Genomic DNA, 17,117 nt, shown 5'->3' with positions numbered 1-17,117 from the left:
AAAAAGTTTCTTCAACAAAGCGTAAATGTTACCGGTGCTTAAAAAGTCCTAAACCATCGAATTTGTATTTTCTCACCTACATGGTCATGCAAAGTTTGCGTGTCGTGCTAATTCAACCACAATTTTTATTCTTTACAAAGACCTTCATCTAATATTAGGAAAAAAAAAAAGGGTCGAAGAAGTTTTAGTCTAATAGCTAAGATTTAAACCCCAAAAATTAAAAATTTTGGGTTCAAATTTTCTTACCCTCTTCCCGCTTCTTAAGTTCCATCCTCGCTTAGTAAAAAAACTAAATTGGAGGCCTCAACAATAAATATGCAACACATATCTATAGCAATTAGGTTAAGCCATAGGATGAATCACTTTGTAGGATTTTTTCAAGGCGAGTCAACATTGCCTTGGTATAATCGTATAAGGTGTAGCCGTACTTTTGCATATTAGTGGAAATGATAGGTGTATCAAAACTCTCCGTATTTTTGCATATATTCTCTAACTAGTATATTACAAGTCAAATATCCAATATTTCACAACCACTTTTGTTTAATTAACTAACCCACCCGACCCCCCTCTCCCCCCCAAAAAAAAAAACTTACAACTCACCGAAGTGACTCCATTATTTACATTTTTGAACGCCTGATGCAAGCATCTCTTTTCTTGACCATCTTGAATGCTAGGTGAACGAATTTTGGTTCGATTGCTTTAGATGTTTTATTCTTCAATTTTATTAATGGATGAATAGACAATATTGACACTAAACTCATTTTAGTAAAAAAGCAACTTATAGAGTCTCTTTTTGGCAGTTAACGTTTAAACTAACAGTAGATATTAATATTCCCTAAACTTAAAATAGAATTCAACATGATTTCAACATGTTTTATCAACTTCGTCACGCGTCTATTATAAGTAATTATTAGGTAGATTGTCGAGAAAAATATTATTATTTTATAATATAAGTGAGAGGGTTCAAACTCGAGAGTTTTCACTTGCACTCCTTTCCTCAACCGTTTGCTTTTCCTTTTTTGTTGCATCAATGGTAATTTGAAAAAAACTCGACTGATCTCATACTTTTGTTGCCTAGGGCTATTTGAGAACTATATATTAGAATAATTATAAGCATCCTTATTGCTTATTGATTTGGAGTTTGAGGACGATATGAAACTAGAATTCTAGACTCTTCTCTCCTATAATTTAATATTATGATTCACGTCTCCAATGAGAATAAATAAATATCTAAACGAGAATAGATCCTAAAGTCTACGTTGACCATGTCTGCTTCTGCTTTGTCTATCAACAAGTTGAAACATTGCACTTTGGATTTTGTGTAAAATTAGATTCATGTGGCCGGCATATTTGTGGGACCGATAAATATAAAACATCCTTTTGCTCAAAATAAAATATTCAGTCAAAGCTTGCTCATACTTATCCTGTAATTGCATTTTAATATTGGTTTCTGGTTTATGAGGCATCACTGTTTCAAGTGGATTTCAGATGCTATTCTGTGTCTCAAGTGGAAAGAACAAATTTTTTTTAAATTCAAGATTTTCTTAACAAAAAAAAAAAGAAAAGAAATGTTTGTTCATAACAAGTCCACAAACAGCATTCAATGAGAAGAATCTCAAGTGTTACGGTCTGTTTGGGTTGCTATTTTCTCAAGTTCTCGAAAGAAAAATGTGTTGTAGTAATTTAATATATGTAAAATAAAAAATTAATTAAAAAATATGTTAATAAATAATGTTAAAAAAACTATCGAAACACAAAAATTGATATCTAACAAAAGTATATTTGTATTCAGATAATAAGTTACTTATTGAAGTAGGGCTTGTTGAATCCCATTAGAGAATTTTTTTTTTCCAAAAAAAAAAAAAAAAAACGCATAGGATGACAGAAGAAACATAATAAGAACAGAGAATGGCGACTACTTGCAATAGTGACCGAATCTGTAGAGAAGATATTTTGAAGATATTTTGAGACATAAAACAAAACAAACAAAATATCAAAAACTAGGATAGAGTTTGGTTTAATGTTCTTCTTTTCTATACAGTACCTATCTCTTCCAGCAAGATCTTTTAGCCAATCTTTAGTAGATCATTTGCTCCCACCTTATAAATTTTGGAAAATTTTTAATGGACACTAGTAATTAGTACACATTAATTATTCTAAATACACTTATATACTTTTGTTGTCTCATTTGGAGTTTGTACTCAAAATTTCCTCCAAAAGGACAAAAACTACCAGCTAACCCTCAATTGACCAGGGTGAATCGGATACCCATGGCCAGTGTAAGTGCTAAATCAAAATACTTATCTTGATTCCATCATCCATCATGCTGAGTTCCCCCCTTGTTGGAAGGGGGGCTGCTCCTCCTTCCTAAATGAACAGTTTTTTTTTTTTTTTGGTTGAAATGCAGATATAGAACTTAACAAGAAAAGGAGAAGAAAAATTAAGACCTACAGTTGGCTTTCTTTTCCATTTTCTTTATAAAAAGAATAAATCTGTAAATATGAAATGTTTTGCAAACTTTTCTGGTTTTATTATAGAATGATGCCCTGTAAACTGGTTCTGTTGTCGACGTGCCCCTAAATTACCAACAGTATTGCTACATAGGTGTCGTGAGAATTTGTAAAAATACAAATTATTATGATATGAGCATAATTTTTCCTCACTATATCGGGTAAGTTAGCTAGCCAACATTTCCATTTGTGTATCATAAAAGAAAACAAAATACCATCGTTAGTTATGCATAAGTCACCATTACAAACATCAGCAGAAGAAAATAGGGTCTTGCAAAAATTAAAATATTCCAAACTTAGAAGATTATAATGGGGTTTTTGATTACTTTGAAAAAGGCATATTCATCGTCTTTGGTTTTCCCTCAGTTTATTTTTAGAAATGTAACACAAATTGACATGCAATATAGTATTGTTTGATAAGCGTTCTTGATTCATGAACTCGAATTTCTTAAAGTTCAATATTAGGAATTATAGTTATTTGATAAATTAATTGTGTAATTTACAAAGTTTCCCTCCCGCTTCCCATTTCTTAAATCTCATCTCTTCTCTGTTTAGAAATTAAAAAAAAAAAAGAGAAAAAAGAGTGTAATTTAGGGAAATCTCCATTCATTATTACAAATAAATTAAAATCTATTTTGAAAGATAAGAAAATGTAGACAGTTCATTCCATGCTAGATACAAGTTGCACGCAGAAATAAATTCAAATTAAATCAAGTAAATCGATAATTGTCCAAATATTGTATCGAAGTCAATCCCTAAACTATTTTCCAAAAGAATTTACATTTTTATATGTTGGGTTCATCTCATCAAGATTTTACTAAATGTAGTATTAGGTCATTTATCTTTCTTTAGTTTTATATACTCCTTTAGACTCAAAAGTAGTTTTGGCATATTTACGTGATTTCATCCTTTTTTTGTGATTTTCAATAACACATTAATCTCAAGTTGGAAAAGCACGGGACAACTTGATACAAGAAGGAAGTATTTTATCTTATCTTAACCAAAAAAAAAAAATGATAGGATATCTTCTAGCTACATGGGGTGCTCAAGAACTTAATTGACAAGATAATGTAGACAAAGACTGCTGCTTTGTCCTTTTACCTAATCAAAAAAAAAAATCCTAAAACAATAAGGTAAGATGAAAGGAAAGGACACTTGTACTTATATTAATGGGCACCTAATAGGAGGCATTGGGTCACTTTTTCTCAAGCTTATCCACTAATAATCGTCATGCTTAATTAATTAATTCACAAGCCTGGGAAACCATTTGTCTTGTGGGGCCCACGTACCTCGTGGAACACACACGAAGCGATGACGTATCTCCTCTCATCTGAATGGTCAATGCCACAACAACAAACTGCTTTTTTTTTTTTTTTTTTGTCTTTTTCCTTTTAACCCATCCCCTTATGTTCTATTTCAGTTATCTAAAGGATATTTTCAAAAATAAATTATATAGTAAACATATTTCAATCATTTTTTATGTCACAAAATATCTGTAAATTCAACTTTTTTTTTATTTCTACTTAATAAGTTATATAAAAAAGTTGTCTAATTTAGCTATATTAGAAAGTTGTCTAATGAATTGCTTTTATTTATCTATACATATCCAGGCCATATGTTAAGTTATTTTATCATAAAGTTAACAACTTGTGAAAGTTGCTGAGGAAGCCTTGGCCTAGTGGCTAAAATTGATATTTCAGGATTTAGAGGTTTTTGATTTATATTTCTGTTTCCCTTCCTTATTAAATTTCATCTTTTTCCTGTTAGGAAAGATTAAAAAAAAAATGTAATGAAAGATGGCTAGGGGCACAAAATTAGTGACTCACCCAAATGATAAACTAGACTAAAAGCGTTTGACTGGTTGGTAATCAGTCACATTATTTATCTTGTAAAACACATTAATTTAGCATAAGAAAACTTCATTTCAAGCATTTAGTCATAATGGCTTCTCTAAATTGAACTCTTAGAATTTTTCTTGTTTCAAAAGTCTTTCCAAAAACATGTTTGACTTCTCTACCACTCTATTTGAATAGCGACACACATTTCGCAAGTGAAATCTATTTACGAGAAAGTGAAAGAAAATGAAAGTAATTCTTCTTTGTGTGCACGTCTAGGTAGGACATATGTTTTTAAACTTAAGTACAAATTGTGTGTAATTGACGACTAATAGTAAAAGCAATCACTCACCTAGAATTGTAATACAAAATTCTACAAGTTGTGCAGGTTTCAATAGTAGGGAAATTTCTTGGAAAAAAAATTGATCTTTCTTGTGTAGCAAACATTCACGTCAAATAGGATCGAGCGATTAAAGGAGTAAGTAGGGAATCACTATTTATGCTTTTCAAATATTAATATCAAAGAAAATAAAAATATTGTAAACTACTGCTCATGCATCTTAAACTCATCTCAATTTTCCAATCTTTTTTTTTTTTAGAAAAAAGTTTGGATGCCTTTTATTCTGGTCACAATTACGGGTTAGAACGTGCACTCAAAATATAAGTCATTTACAGAAATTCCTACAAATCGTTCATTAACATAATTCTCATATTAACAATAGAATCCGAACATACGAATACATCCTATTTTCGTTCAACATAGAATGCATCCTATTTACCACTCATTCAACAATACCTAGCACAGAATGCACCCTATAGTGTTGCCAAAGCTCAAAATCAACCACCATATCACCAACGAGAATTGGCACGACCAATAATACTCGTAAACAGCAATCTCTTGTTGATAAGAGAAGTTTGGATTCTGAGTCTTGTGAATAACATGTGTTGTTGGTAAGCGATCTCTAACAACAATAATGTTTGAATCACTCATAAATATATGGACAAGTTGTCGTGATCTTGGAAGGAGATAACCTTTAAACCCTATTTCTTGACCTTTTCTTACCAAACACAAAACAAAAACCATCATATGCCAACGTCTTAAAAGCTATAGATGTGTTTCAAGTGGAAGACGACTCAAAGCCTAAAGCTATTATTGCCGATGTGTCTTTGTCGGCCGATATTTGTTGTATAGAGTTGTTAGATGCAAAGTGTCGTCCTAAATCAGTTTCAGTTAATCTGGATATTTTGCTCTTTTACAAGTCAGCCAGTTGCTAGCCGCCACGAGCAACTAATAAGCCCTTACTTTTTCCTTCTCTTTTTTTAACTTTGTACTATCCAAGTATAATTTGTCTCCAATCGTCTTCTTCTTTTCCTATCTAAAGTTTTCAAAAGCAGATTGGGTTAGAAATGACGAAGCAATGAAAGAAAAGTGAGGAAGACGATAAAATTATTGTTCTAACTACAAGATTAGACCCTTCCTATATGGCTGTCTTATATATGTACCTAACTGCTATCTTTCTAGGAAACTTTTGCCATCAGATTGTCTTTTATTTGTAAATCTTTGTAAAACTTCCATCGAAAGTAGGTCTTCCTTAGTGGCCATGCACATTAATTCTATCTAGTATTAGTTTCAAACATACTAATACTTTTGTTTTTTCTTCATTGCATACCAGAAAATAGAAGACAATGGATATTTTTAGGTTAGTTAACTAGTCAAAAAGTGAAGATCAATATTCCAAAGAAATTTTGGATGGTGGAAAAAAAAGTGGACATACGTTTGGATAGTAGTTTATCTAGGGTAATTTTGTGAAGAAAAAAAATACTGTAACACTTATTTAATTGTCGTGATATATGTGAGATAACAAGTTGATTGAAAAATGTGTTAATGATGCAAATAAATAAAATTTGGCAAATAAAACACTATCCAAACAAAATAATTTTTCTATTGTTTGAGATTTTTCAAAGGAAGGAAAAAGTAAAACAATAGAGAAAGAAGAGAGGGAAAAAATGTTAAAGATAAAAAGTAGAGGGAGGAGAGTGGCTAGTTGGAAGCCCTAGATTTGTGATATTTGTCTATCAAAAATCATCAATGTTCGTGCCCTCGTGCATCCAACAAAAATTGATAGCAAATCTAATTTTATCTTATCCGATCTAAGTCGTGACCCACCACATCAATTAATAGAAACTTCCTAACAAGTAAAAAAATAAAAATTGAAGCAGGTTGCCAGCCACAGCCAGACAAATAAGTCAAAGAGCCTATGACAATAAAATTTGTGTCTTCTCTTTTGTAGGTTGTATCTTGATAACTTAATAACATATATAAGTAAATATTCTTGTGATGGAACTCATGAGAGGATGAAAACAAGGTACGATATCTTGGCCGGTTCCACCTCCCAAATTAACTAGCTCCATGACATCCAGGAATTATTCTCTCAAAATATTCTTTTTGGCTTTCTTTGAAAATGAAAGACTAAATAAAAACAAAAGAATCTTTCTCGCATATCCTACCATCCAAAATCAAGTTTAACTTATTTCAGTGAGAAATATTAATATCTCAAAACAAACATCTAAAAGAGAAAGCTTTCCTTGTGTTACATTGACCCCTCAAGATGCAATTGGAAATTCTACAATCTAGAGTACCTTATTACCCATTTAATATAAATATATCACTAATTTAACATTAATTTAGTCGATCGCCTAACAAGATTATATCCAATTAACGAACGATACTGTAAAATCTCCGTTAATGTTCTGTTTTTAACCCTAAACTAAATAGATCTTCTTTAATTTTTGATGTCATGTTGAAGAAAATCCCTTAAAACTTCTTAGTTAGCAAAATGTATACTATACTAGTAGTCCAAATTTTCCTTATAAATCATAAGCCAAATATGAGGTTGTTACAATTATCTAGTTATTAGGGTTCCAATAATAAACAGATTAAACACGAAAGCTAATAGAGAAGGCGGAATGTACATAATGGAAAAACAAAAGAATATACCTCAATAATCTCTCCCTAAAATAGAAAAAGAAATAGATAACTCAAAAAATGTCACTTCGACTAAGAGAAAATTAAATCTCTTGCTTTTGCTCCGCCGCCTGACAACTTACCTAAGCACCATGAACAAGAAGATGCCATGCATAATCCATGCAGTAGCTGTTCAACAGTAGTATCTTTCAATCGGCTACTAATTGGTGATGAAAAGTTGATGACAACAACCTAAAAAACGAATATTTTGTGATTCTTTTGAGTATTTATATAGTTCTTGCATATATTGCATGCAAAGCGATCCATTTGCTATGAATCATATTAATTGGTAAATTCACTTCACTGTTTTGCGTGAATGAAATATCCAAGTTAAAGTTTATCAAAACTAAATAAAAGAGGAAAAAAACCGAAAAAAATCCATGACCATTAATTCTTGAATATTTCCTTGCCTAGAGGTTGTTCTTTGATTTTTAACAGATTAAATTTGGAGATTTAATACTAGAAAATTTGATGAGGTGTTCTATTTTCTTTTGAAATTTAATTTCTTGCTTGCTTAAAGCAGAAGAGTACTTTTTGAAGCCACTAAATTCTTTTTGAAAATAAATCTATCTTGAAAAACTTTGTAGAACCAATATACCATTTCAATTTTTAATAACATATTGCAAAAATTTACTCGGAGATAAATTGAAATGTAAAGAGAAACATAACAGTACCTCCTTCATAATGGGGACTCATGAAAATTTCTGCAGTAACAAGAATAAAACCTTTCAATTGAGTCTTGATTTCAATTTTTTTCTTTACGTAAACTAGGAAAATAAAAAAAAGGGAAAAAAAAAGAAAAAACACAATATAATGTAGCTTCCCAAGGTTTATGATAAAAGCTGAAAAATTGGTCAAACCCACAGGACATGGATTGGATCAGCTGTTACGGTGCTATCAACGCCTTGACTACTGACTACACATAATCCAAGGGAAGGTCTCGTGTTCATGAGAGCCCCCTGGGTTGCCACGTACGGTACAGAAGCTCATTTGACAGGATTAGGTTGCCACGTCCTTTTTTTTTTTTTTTTTGTAATTTTAGTTCTAGGTGGTACCAAAGAGTACAAGCATTTTGGGACAACCTCTTCAATCTGTTATGTGGGACCCTGTCCCTCACCTCGTTTTCGACCTCTACAAGGCTCCAGTGGATAAGATCTTTCTAGTTAGATGGCACAGCCATCCCATTACTGTACACTTGATATTTTGAGATATCACAAATCTCAACCATGCCAACTTGACCTAGTAACATTTTTTCGAGTGTGAGTGGGGAAGTTCGAATTCGAAACTTCACATTTATATATTTTTTTATTATTTCATAATTTATTTGTATTATTAAATAATGCGAGTGAAAATTGTGATTTTTATTTACAAAAGAGTAGGGGCAATTGAGATTTACTAGACAGGGGGTGAAGACAAAAAAAAAAAAAAGAAATCAAAGAATTCAGCCTTAGATTTCTTAGGCTTTAAGTGCATTGTTAAAGTTGTATATTTACTCTTTTTTCTTTAGGTTTTCTTAACCTAGATGTTGAAAATTGGAAAAGAATAATAATGATTCTTTTTATGAATATGAGTGCCTAATGAATCCAATTTAAAAACAGATAAGGAGTTCTTCATATAGTGACTAAGGTTGAGACCTTGAGAATTAGATATCTTGAATTTTAATTCCTCATCCCTTTTTCACTTCTTAAATCTTATCTCTTTCTTTCTAGAAAAAAGATTAAAAAAATTGAATTTAAAAATAAATAAATGACTACCTAAGCAAGCAAAGAGATGGTACACTATATATATATAATAAAAACATATAAGTATGCAGGGATAATATGGTGTAATTTTGTATGTATTATCAATCGGATAGGGTTATGCTGTCCATTTGCTTATATAAAACTTGGGCATACAGCTGTTTGCAAAGCCCAATGATAGTTCATATACGTTGATTTGAATATGACCTTTCCTATGACCAAAAAAAAAAAAAAAAAGAATAAGACCTTTTCTATGGTTTAGCTGTCAAAGAATTGCAAAGGTCTGTAGCAAAACTAGCTTTAGGGATAGTTTAGGTTTGCATTTAATTATTTATTTAAAAATAGAGCAACTTTAGATTAGTTAGCTAGCACTAGGACTACCAAAAAAAAAAAGAAAGAAAAAAAAAAGCAAACCATGGACGAAATTCTTAAATAAAAGTAGTAAATTGTATCCTATATATGGCAAGAATCATTTATATATATAGAGATATATATATTCCAAATATGACACTTACAAACAAAACAAATTTATAATTTAAAAGAAGAAGACATTTTTTGTGGCATTTCTGCAACTGAAAGAGGAATGCACAAACCAATTTAGTGAAAAATCCCAGCATAATTAAAGAAGCACTTCTAGCTCCAAACCTTACCAGACCAAGAAATGGTGGGAAGAATAATAGTCACTTCAGCTTTTGTCACCACTCTAAGTACAAGTAAGTTGGTCCATTAATTGTTGTGCCCACTAAAATTAGGCATGCAGGAATATATACCTTCTCAATCTTGAACTTGAGAATGTGAGCTCTAACCTCAAGTGAAACAAAATCACAAACAGTGTGATTTTTTTTGGTTTGTTTTTGTTAATTTTTTTTTCTTTTGGAAGATTTATAGTTCCTTTATGGGAAATAATAGTGAAGCCAGTAATATGTTTTGGAATATGATGTTAGCACTTCTCGGAAAATTTTAGGCACTCCTTCCGTTCTTTTGCATTAGATGAAGTTTAAGGAGTGTTTGAGATATTTTAAAAAGCGCTAATATCGTTTCCTTATATTTTTTGTTTATCTTTTGTCACTCTTATTAGAAGTTGCTATTACGAAAATATTAATAAAAAGTAAGTCAACTTAACTAAATCCATTCATCGGAGGGAGGGACGGGTTGGGTGATATGGAAGGAGAGAGTGTAAGCAAGAGGTCTCGGATTGGAGCCCTTCTGCTTACACAAAAAAAAAAAAAGAAAAAAAAAACTAAATCCATTCATTGCTCAAACAAGATAAGAAATTTTTTCTTGACTTTAAATCAAATCATCACCCTTACTATTTACTGCTAACAAAGAAACCTTAACTATGAATGAAGTTTCTCATTACAGCTACAATTAGTGGCAAAAAAATCCAATTGAAAAACCTAATATCATTATTAGTTTACATCAAAAAAAATTTTTTAAAGAAAATTATTCTTCAACACTAAGGGTAATGATTGGTTCTGGAGTGCACAATTAAGTTGCTCAGTGATAGGTCAAGGTGTACCATTGGGCACTTTTTAATTCTTTTCCTTTTAATTGACTCTTTGCATCTGAGACTCTAACCTCCAATATCTTTATCCCATAGGCTCTTTACAAATTACAAAAAAAAAAAAAAAAAAAATTATTTGAATAAGGCACCACTAATTTATATTATCCATCCATTAAGTATCTTTTAATTTGACCTCGTTAGCCTAGCCTTTTATCATTTGAAAGCTTATCTATTGCTTTCTCTAGAAGAACAATGGAGAAAGGAAAAGGTTATGGTATTATACTGAGACTGTGAAAAGTAACGAAAAAGAAATGTAAATATCGAATTATGTATTTTTTAAAACGAGATTTATATGATATTTCAATGAATGAATTACTCCCTCAGAGTAATTTTTATCAAATTTTCACTTCGAACTCTAGAAATTTGACTGTTATGCAAATTTACACCTTATTTTTGAACATTTGCTCAAGGCTTAAAACAATCATCCCATAGACAAACAAGGTTCTAAGATTTGGAATCCAAAAGTAGTATAACATAAAAGGGCTAAATTTTGCAAAAATTTATGATTCTTTTTTTTTTTACAAAAAAAAAAATTATGATTCATTAGCTGGAAGAAAGTTGAAGATTATTAAATATCAACAAACTATGTACACCAGTTACAGTGGACACTGGACAGTGGGACAGTGTATATAACAAGCTTTGAGGGAACTCCACCCATAATAAAGATAACAAAAAGAATAGTTTGTTAGCTGTCTTCTGCCCTTTTCATTTCATTTTTCTACTTAAGGGCCTTCACCTTTTGGGATTCAAGTGTCAAAAACTGGTAAATTTTCTTGAAACTACTCTTGAATTCTCATTAATGCTGTGTCCTTTGCCAGTTTCTTGGTTTCAAATCTTTATCTAGCTCTTGCTGATTGGTTACTGGCTGGTCTGGTAATTATCAGTCATATTCTTGAAACAGCTGCTTGTTTTTTTTTTCGTTATATTCTTAGCTCTGTTTTGATCTGAATCTATTCTGTTGCTTTCCACTTATATTTGTTTGATGAGGGACTTTTGTTTAGGTAGGAAATATTACTTTCATAGCTTTATTACTTTCATAGCTTGATTTACATGTTAAAGATCACTTTTTTAAATAGTTTCTTGCACGCTTCTGAGCTGTAATCTTTATTTGTTGCTTGGTTTAAGAAGAGTAAAGTGGGAAGTTTGGTTTCTTGATTTTTGGGAGGAATTGGTTGAGCTAGGAAGCTTTTAAGTTAAGGGGGTACTTTTCTCTATGTTTAGGTGGTTTTTGGATAGACAAATAAGGTTTTGGTTTGTTAATTGGTTTAGTTAGATAGTGAAAAGTGAAGGGTTAAAACAGAAAATGGTCTCAAGGTCATACTCAAACCTCTTGGAGCTCGCCTCCGGAGAGGCTCCGGCACCGTCTTTAGGAAGTATTAGCCGGAGGATTCCACGAATTATGACGGTAGCCGGTATCATGTCTGATCTGGATGATGATGCTTCAGACAGTGTGTGTTCTGACCCATCATCATCAGCTCAAAAGGATAGGATAATTATTGTGGCCAACCAGCTTCCCATAAGAGCTCAGAGAAAAAGTGATAGTAGTAAGGGATGGACTTTCAATTGGGATGATAATTCACTTCTTCTCCAGTTGAAGGATGGTTTGGGTGATGATGACCTTGAGGTCATATATGTGGGGTGTCTCAAGGAGGATATTCATCCGAATGAGCAAGATGAGGTCTCGCAGATACTCCTTGAGACATTTAAGTGTGTTCCGACTTTTATCCCACCCGATCTGTTTAGCAGGTACTATCATGGGTTCTGTAAACAGCAGCTGTGGCCGTTGTTCCACTATATGCTGCCCTTGTCACCAGATCTTGGTGGCAGGTTTAATCGCTCATTATGGCAGGCTTATGTTTCAGTTAATAAGATTTTTGCTGATAGGATAATGGAAGTGATTAATCCTGAAGATGATTTTGTATGGGTCCATGATTATCATTTGATGATTCTGCCTACCTTCCTGAGGAAGAGGTTCAATAGGGTGAAGCTCGGGTTTTTTCTACATAGTCCATTTCCTTCATCAGAGATATACAAGACCTTGCCCATAAGGGAAGAAATTTTGCGAGCTCTACTGAACTCAGATTTGATTGGGTTCCATACTTTTGACTATGCAAGGCATTTCCTCTCCTGTTGCAGTCGAATGCTAGGCCTATCTTATGAATCTAAAAGGGGTTACATAGGCCTTGAATATTACGGGCGGACTGTGAGTATCAAGATTCTTCCAGTTGGTATTCATATGGCGCAGCTTCAGTCAGTCTTGAGTTTAAGAGAGACGGAGGTAAAAGTTGCTGAGCTTATTAAGCAGTTTCAAGATAAGGGGAGGACAATGTTGCTTGGGGTTGATGACATGGACATATTTAAAGGCATCAGTTTGAAGTTATTGGCGATGGAACAACTGTTGCAGCAACATCCAGAGAAGCAAGGGAAGGTTGTTTTGGTGCAGATAGCCAATCCAGCAAGGGGGAAAGGGAAAGATGTGAAGGAAGTTCAGGAAGAAACTTACTCAACTGTTAAGAGAATTAATGAGGCATTTGGGCAGCCAGGATATGAACCAGTTATCTTGATCGACCAGCCACTGAAGTTCTATGAAAGGGTTGCTTATTATGTAGTTGCTGAGTGTTGTTTGGTCACAGCAGTTAGGGATGGAATGAATCTCATTCCGTATGAATACATAATTAGCCGACAAGGAAATGAAAAACTAGATGAAGTTTTAGGATTGAAACCTTCCAGTCCAAAAAAGAGCATGTTAGTTGTCTCAGAGTTCATAGGGTGCTCGCCATCCCTGAGTGGAGCAATCAGAGTTAACCCTTGGAACATTGATGCAGTTGCTGAAGCTATGGACTCTGCTCTTGTTATGGCTGAACCAGAAAAACGGCTGAGGCATGAGAAACACTACAAGTATGTAAGCACACATGATGTAGGCTATTGGGCTCGTAGTTTTCTGCAGGATTTGGGTAGAACATGTAAGGATCATGTAAGGCGGAGATGCTGGGGTATTGGATTTGGCTTAAGTTTTAGGGTGGTGGCGCTGGATCCAAATTTCAGGAAGTTGTTAATGGAGCATATAGTTTCAGCTTACAAAAGGACAACAATTCGGGCCATCCTTCTGGATTATGATGGCACTTTGATGCCTCAGAATTCAATTGATAAGAAGCCTAGCTCTAAAACGATTGAAATCCTGAATACGTTGTGCAGAGATAAGAACAACACGGTTTTCATTGTCAGTGCTAGAAGTCGAAACAAGCTAGAAGAATGGTTTTCATCTTGTCAAAAGCTTGGACTTGCAGCAGAACATGGCCATTTCCTGAGGTATGTATTGATGATTGTTTTAAGTACAATTCCACTTCACATTGACATTGGTCAGATAAATAATTTATTTGTTGAACCTTGTGATTTGTTTTTCCATTTTAAGGATTAGGAGAGATGAGGAGTGGGAAACTTGCGTACCAACAGTGGAATGTGGGTGGAAACAGATTGCAGAGCCTGTTATGAAACTTTACACAGAAACAACTGATGGATCAGTAATTGAAATCAAGGAGACTGCGATGGTATGGTGTTATGAAGATGCAGATCCAGATTTTGGATCCTGTCAAGCAAAAGAACTTCTTGATCATCTTGAAAGTGTCCTTTCCAATGAGCCTGTTACGGTCAAGAGTGGTCAGAACATTGTTGAAGTTAAGCCACAGGTACATATAGTTTCGTCTGTTGTTTCTACTGGATAGCTCTTATTTCTTCAATGAAAATGATTCTATTGTGCAACTCTTATGTCTTCAATGCAAATTTATATTTACTGGTCTATGTTAAATGGCTTTGTAGCATTACCAGTTGTTAATGTTGTTGGTTGAATTCATTTGGAAATCGAGAAGAACAAACATTTTTTAGCCTAATTTCCTAAGGTTTTATACAGATTAGCAACTGCAAATCAATTACCTCTTCATGATTCATGAGATAGCAAGAACAACTATGCTTTTATATTTATTTCCTGCACTTTTCAACTAAAATTATGTCTCCATCTTCTTCCTGGATTAGAGTCATTTCTGTCATCGCATCTTAACCTCAAAGAACTTAACAGATCCAAGCTAGCAAGTATTGCCATTTTCACTTGGGACAGACGAAAAGTAGGTTCTCTTTTTCTCGAGACATATAAGTGCAACATGCCATTGCATTATCATGTATTCTATGGGTATTGAGTTATCATTTTTTTGCTAGTGGATGCGCGGTTTTTCTTTCCTTCTAAGGACAAGGAAAAGAAACTGAATATTTGTCATCAACCAACAGAACAATAGTCCAAGGACTGTCATCCTATGTTAAGCTTTGCTGGATATTCTTTCCAAATTACTCGTCGGCAAAAAATTCTATGCGTTCTGATTTTTGAGGAGATTAAACATTGTCAAGCTTTCTTGTTTAATGGAGTTTCCTGCATGCTTGTTTGCAGGGCGTGAGCAAGGGTCTTGTCGCCAAACGCCTACTCTCCTCCATGCAAGAGAGAGGAATATCTCCAGATTTCGTTCTGTGTATTGGAGACGACAGATCTGATGAAGACATGTTTGAAGTCATCACGAACTCTGTGGCAGGAACATCTATAGCTCCAACTGCAGAAGTCTTTGCATGTACTGTTGGTCGAAAACCCAGCAAGGCAAAATATTATCTTGATGATACGGCTGAAATTGTAAGATTGATGCAGGGCTTGGCCTCAGTTGCAGAGCAGATGGTGCCGCTTTAGAACCCTACGGGCTTTAAAGGGCAACACATGATGCAATCTGTCATGGAGGCTCAATTGCTCAATCGTGCTTGTTTCGTTTGTAGGAGTACTTTTTATGTTTTCCACTAGCACCTGTAAATTAAGAATAGACTAAGAGAAGCTGCACAACGGTGCTTTTTTGTTTTTCCCTTGTTCTTAGTTTTTTCCTCAGCTAGTGCTTGATCATCATCTGAGAAAGTTGTACATATGAAATGGAAAACGTGCACTGATTTATTTTGTTTGTTTTTAGACTTTCATTGAGGAGTGCTACTTTTCTTGTTTCCAGCGGTGGTCATATTTGCCTTTGTGCTATTTGCTCAAAATGAGGATCAATGACAGCTATTGGAGCTAAATGCAATGTCTCAAACAACAATGGAAGAAACAAAATTTTCTTTCTGGTGCTTTTTCATTGCCTTGAGAGCTTTCTTTACCCTTTCATTTGTGTACCTCTTGTAGTAGATATGATCTCTTGCGTATTGATATGGTTTCTGGGAGGCTGCAGATGAAATCTCTCAGATGGGGTAAACATTAGACAATATTGGATAGAGGTTGAAGACGGGCGAAATCTATGCTACTTGATGACATATTTTAAACCGAGCATGTTTAGAATTTTAATAATTTTAGAAATTGATTTGTTATTTGGTAACTATATTGGATTTGGTGTTACACTTGGTTTAGGAAATAGAGTTGAGTCATGTTTTGGTATTATAATTGTTGGGCTTTGAGAGAGCCAAACTTAGGGAGAATTTAACCATGAGTTAGAATGGAAACCACAACCATGGGTTTGACACCACATTCAACCCAAAACCTTAAGGCATTGGATCTATGGATCATTCCCACTTATATGTTCCTTATTCTACTCATCTCTTTTCGATGTGGGACATTGATTCACACTTGATATCCCAACAATCTCCCCCTCAATTGTGAATCTCTTCCACATCGGACTTCTCTCCCTAACCCATCCACTCTATCAAGCCCACTTCAATTTGGAGTGTACGATTCTTGCTCAAGAGCCCACATGCTTTTGCCTCACTGCTAGAGCTGTTAAACGAGCCGAGTCGAGCTCGAGCATAGGACAATCGAGCTCGACTCGAACCCCTAATCGAGCTAGCTCGAGCTCGCTCGATTAGTCATTCGAGCTCTACAAGGTGCTCGAACTCGACTCGATGTGTTCATAGAAAACTCGAGCTCAGGCTCGAGCTCGAGTTTTGAAATCGAGCCGCCGAGCTCGAAGCTCGAACTCGAGCTCGCGAAAAACTCGAGTCGAGCTTTTCGAGCTTGAGCTCGAGCTCGAAGCTCGAGCTCGTTTACGGGAGAGCCCAGATCACAAGAAGATACACTTTCTCTGATTTATCATTTGAAGCCAAATGACAATACAAGCCATGCCAAATGACAATACTCGTATTTCCCTGATTCAATTCAACAAGCCATGCCAAATGACAATACAAGGCAGAGTCTAAAGTTAAAACTACAGCAAAAACCATCAAATGGAGAAACAAAATGTCCAAAGGGGATTACAATGTCCAAACCACATCAAATTACAAGAAGTTAAAACTGCAGCAAGAAGTTAAAACTACACCAAATGACAATACAAGAAGTTAAAACTTCAGCAAACCAGGTCAGATTACCACGTCCACACCAAAATGTCCACATTACAACATGAAAAATTATATAAACAGCCACATTACGATATCAACAGCCAC

The 17,117-nt window shown here is 34.0% G+C and overlaps 1 protein-coding gene across 1 annotated transcript; it reads left to right on the top strand.

Moving 5' to 3' along the window:
• The first annotated feature begins 11,359 nt into the window (after window positions 1-11,359).
• Window positions 11,360-15,695, top strand: LOC113775057 (alpha,alpha-trehalose-phosphate synthase [UDP-forming] 6-like). Its single transcript, XM_027319782.1, has 3 exons — window positions 11,360-13,982; window positions 14,086-14,359; window positions 15,109-15,695. Exons 1-3 carry the CDS (start codon window positions 11,977-11,979, stop codon window positions 15,394-15,396), a joined length of 2,568 nt encoding a protein of 855 aa, XP_027175583.1. The 5' UTR covers window positions 11,360-11,976; the 3' UTR covers window positions 15,397-15,695.
• Window positions 15,696-17,117: the final 1,422 nt, after the last annotated feature.

The sequence above is a fragment of the Coffea eugenioides genome, chromosome 6, assembly GCF_003713205.1.
Source record: "Coffea eugenioides isolate CCC68of chromosome 6, Ceug_1.0, whole genome shotgun sequence".
Lineage (NCBI taxonomy): Eukaryota > Viridiplantae > Streptophyta > Magnoliopsida > Gentianales > Rubiaceae > Coffea > Coffea eugenioides.
Note: the sequence above shows the minus strand (reverse complement) of the source record. Positions and strands in the feature narration are given on the sequence as shown.

Bases quoted from the DNA above. Each gene is read 5' to 3' on its own strand.
- LOC113775057 (XM_027319782.1), top strand. From the start codon at position 11,977: ATGGTCTCAAGGTCATACTCAAACCTCTTGGAGCTCGCCTCCGGAGAG. The intron at 13,983-14,085 runs GTATGTATTGAT...TTCCATTTTAAG, and splicing joins GAACATGGCCATTTCCTGAG to GATTAGGAGAGATGAGGAGT. The intron at 14,360-15,108 runs GTACATATAGTT...GCTTGTTTGCAG, and splicing joins TTGTTGAAGTTAAGCCACAG to GGCGTGAGCAAGGGTCTTGT.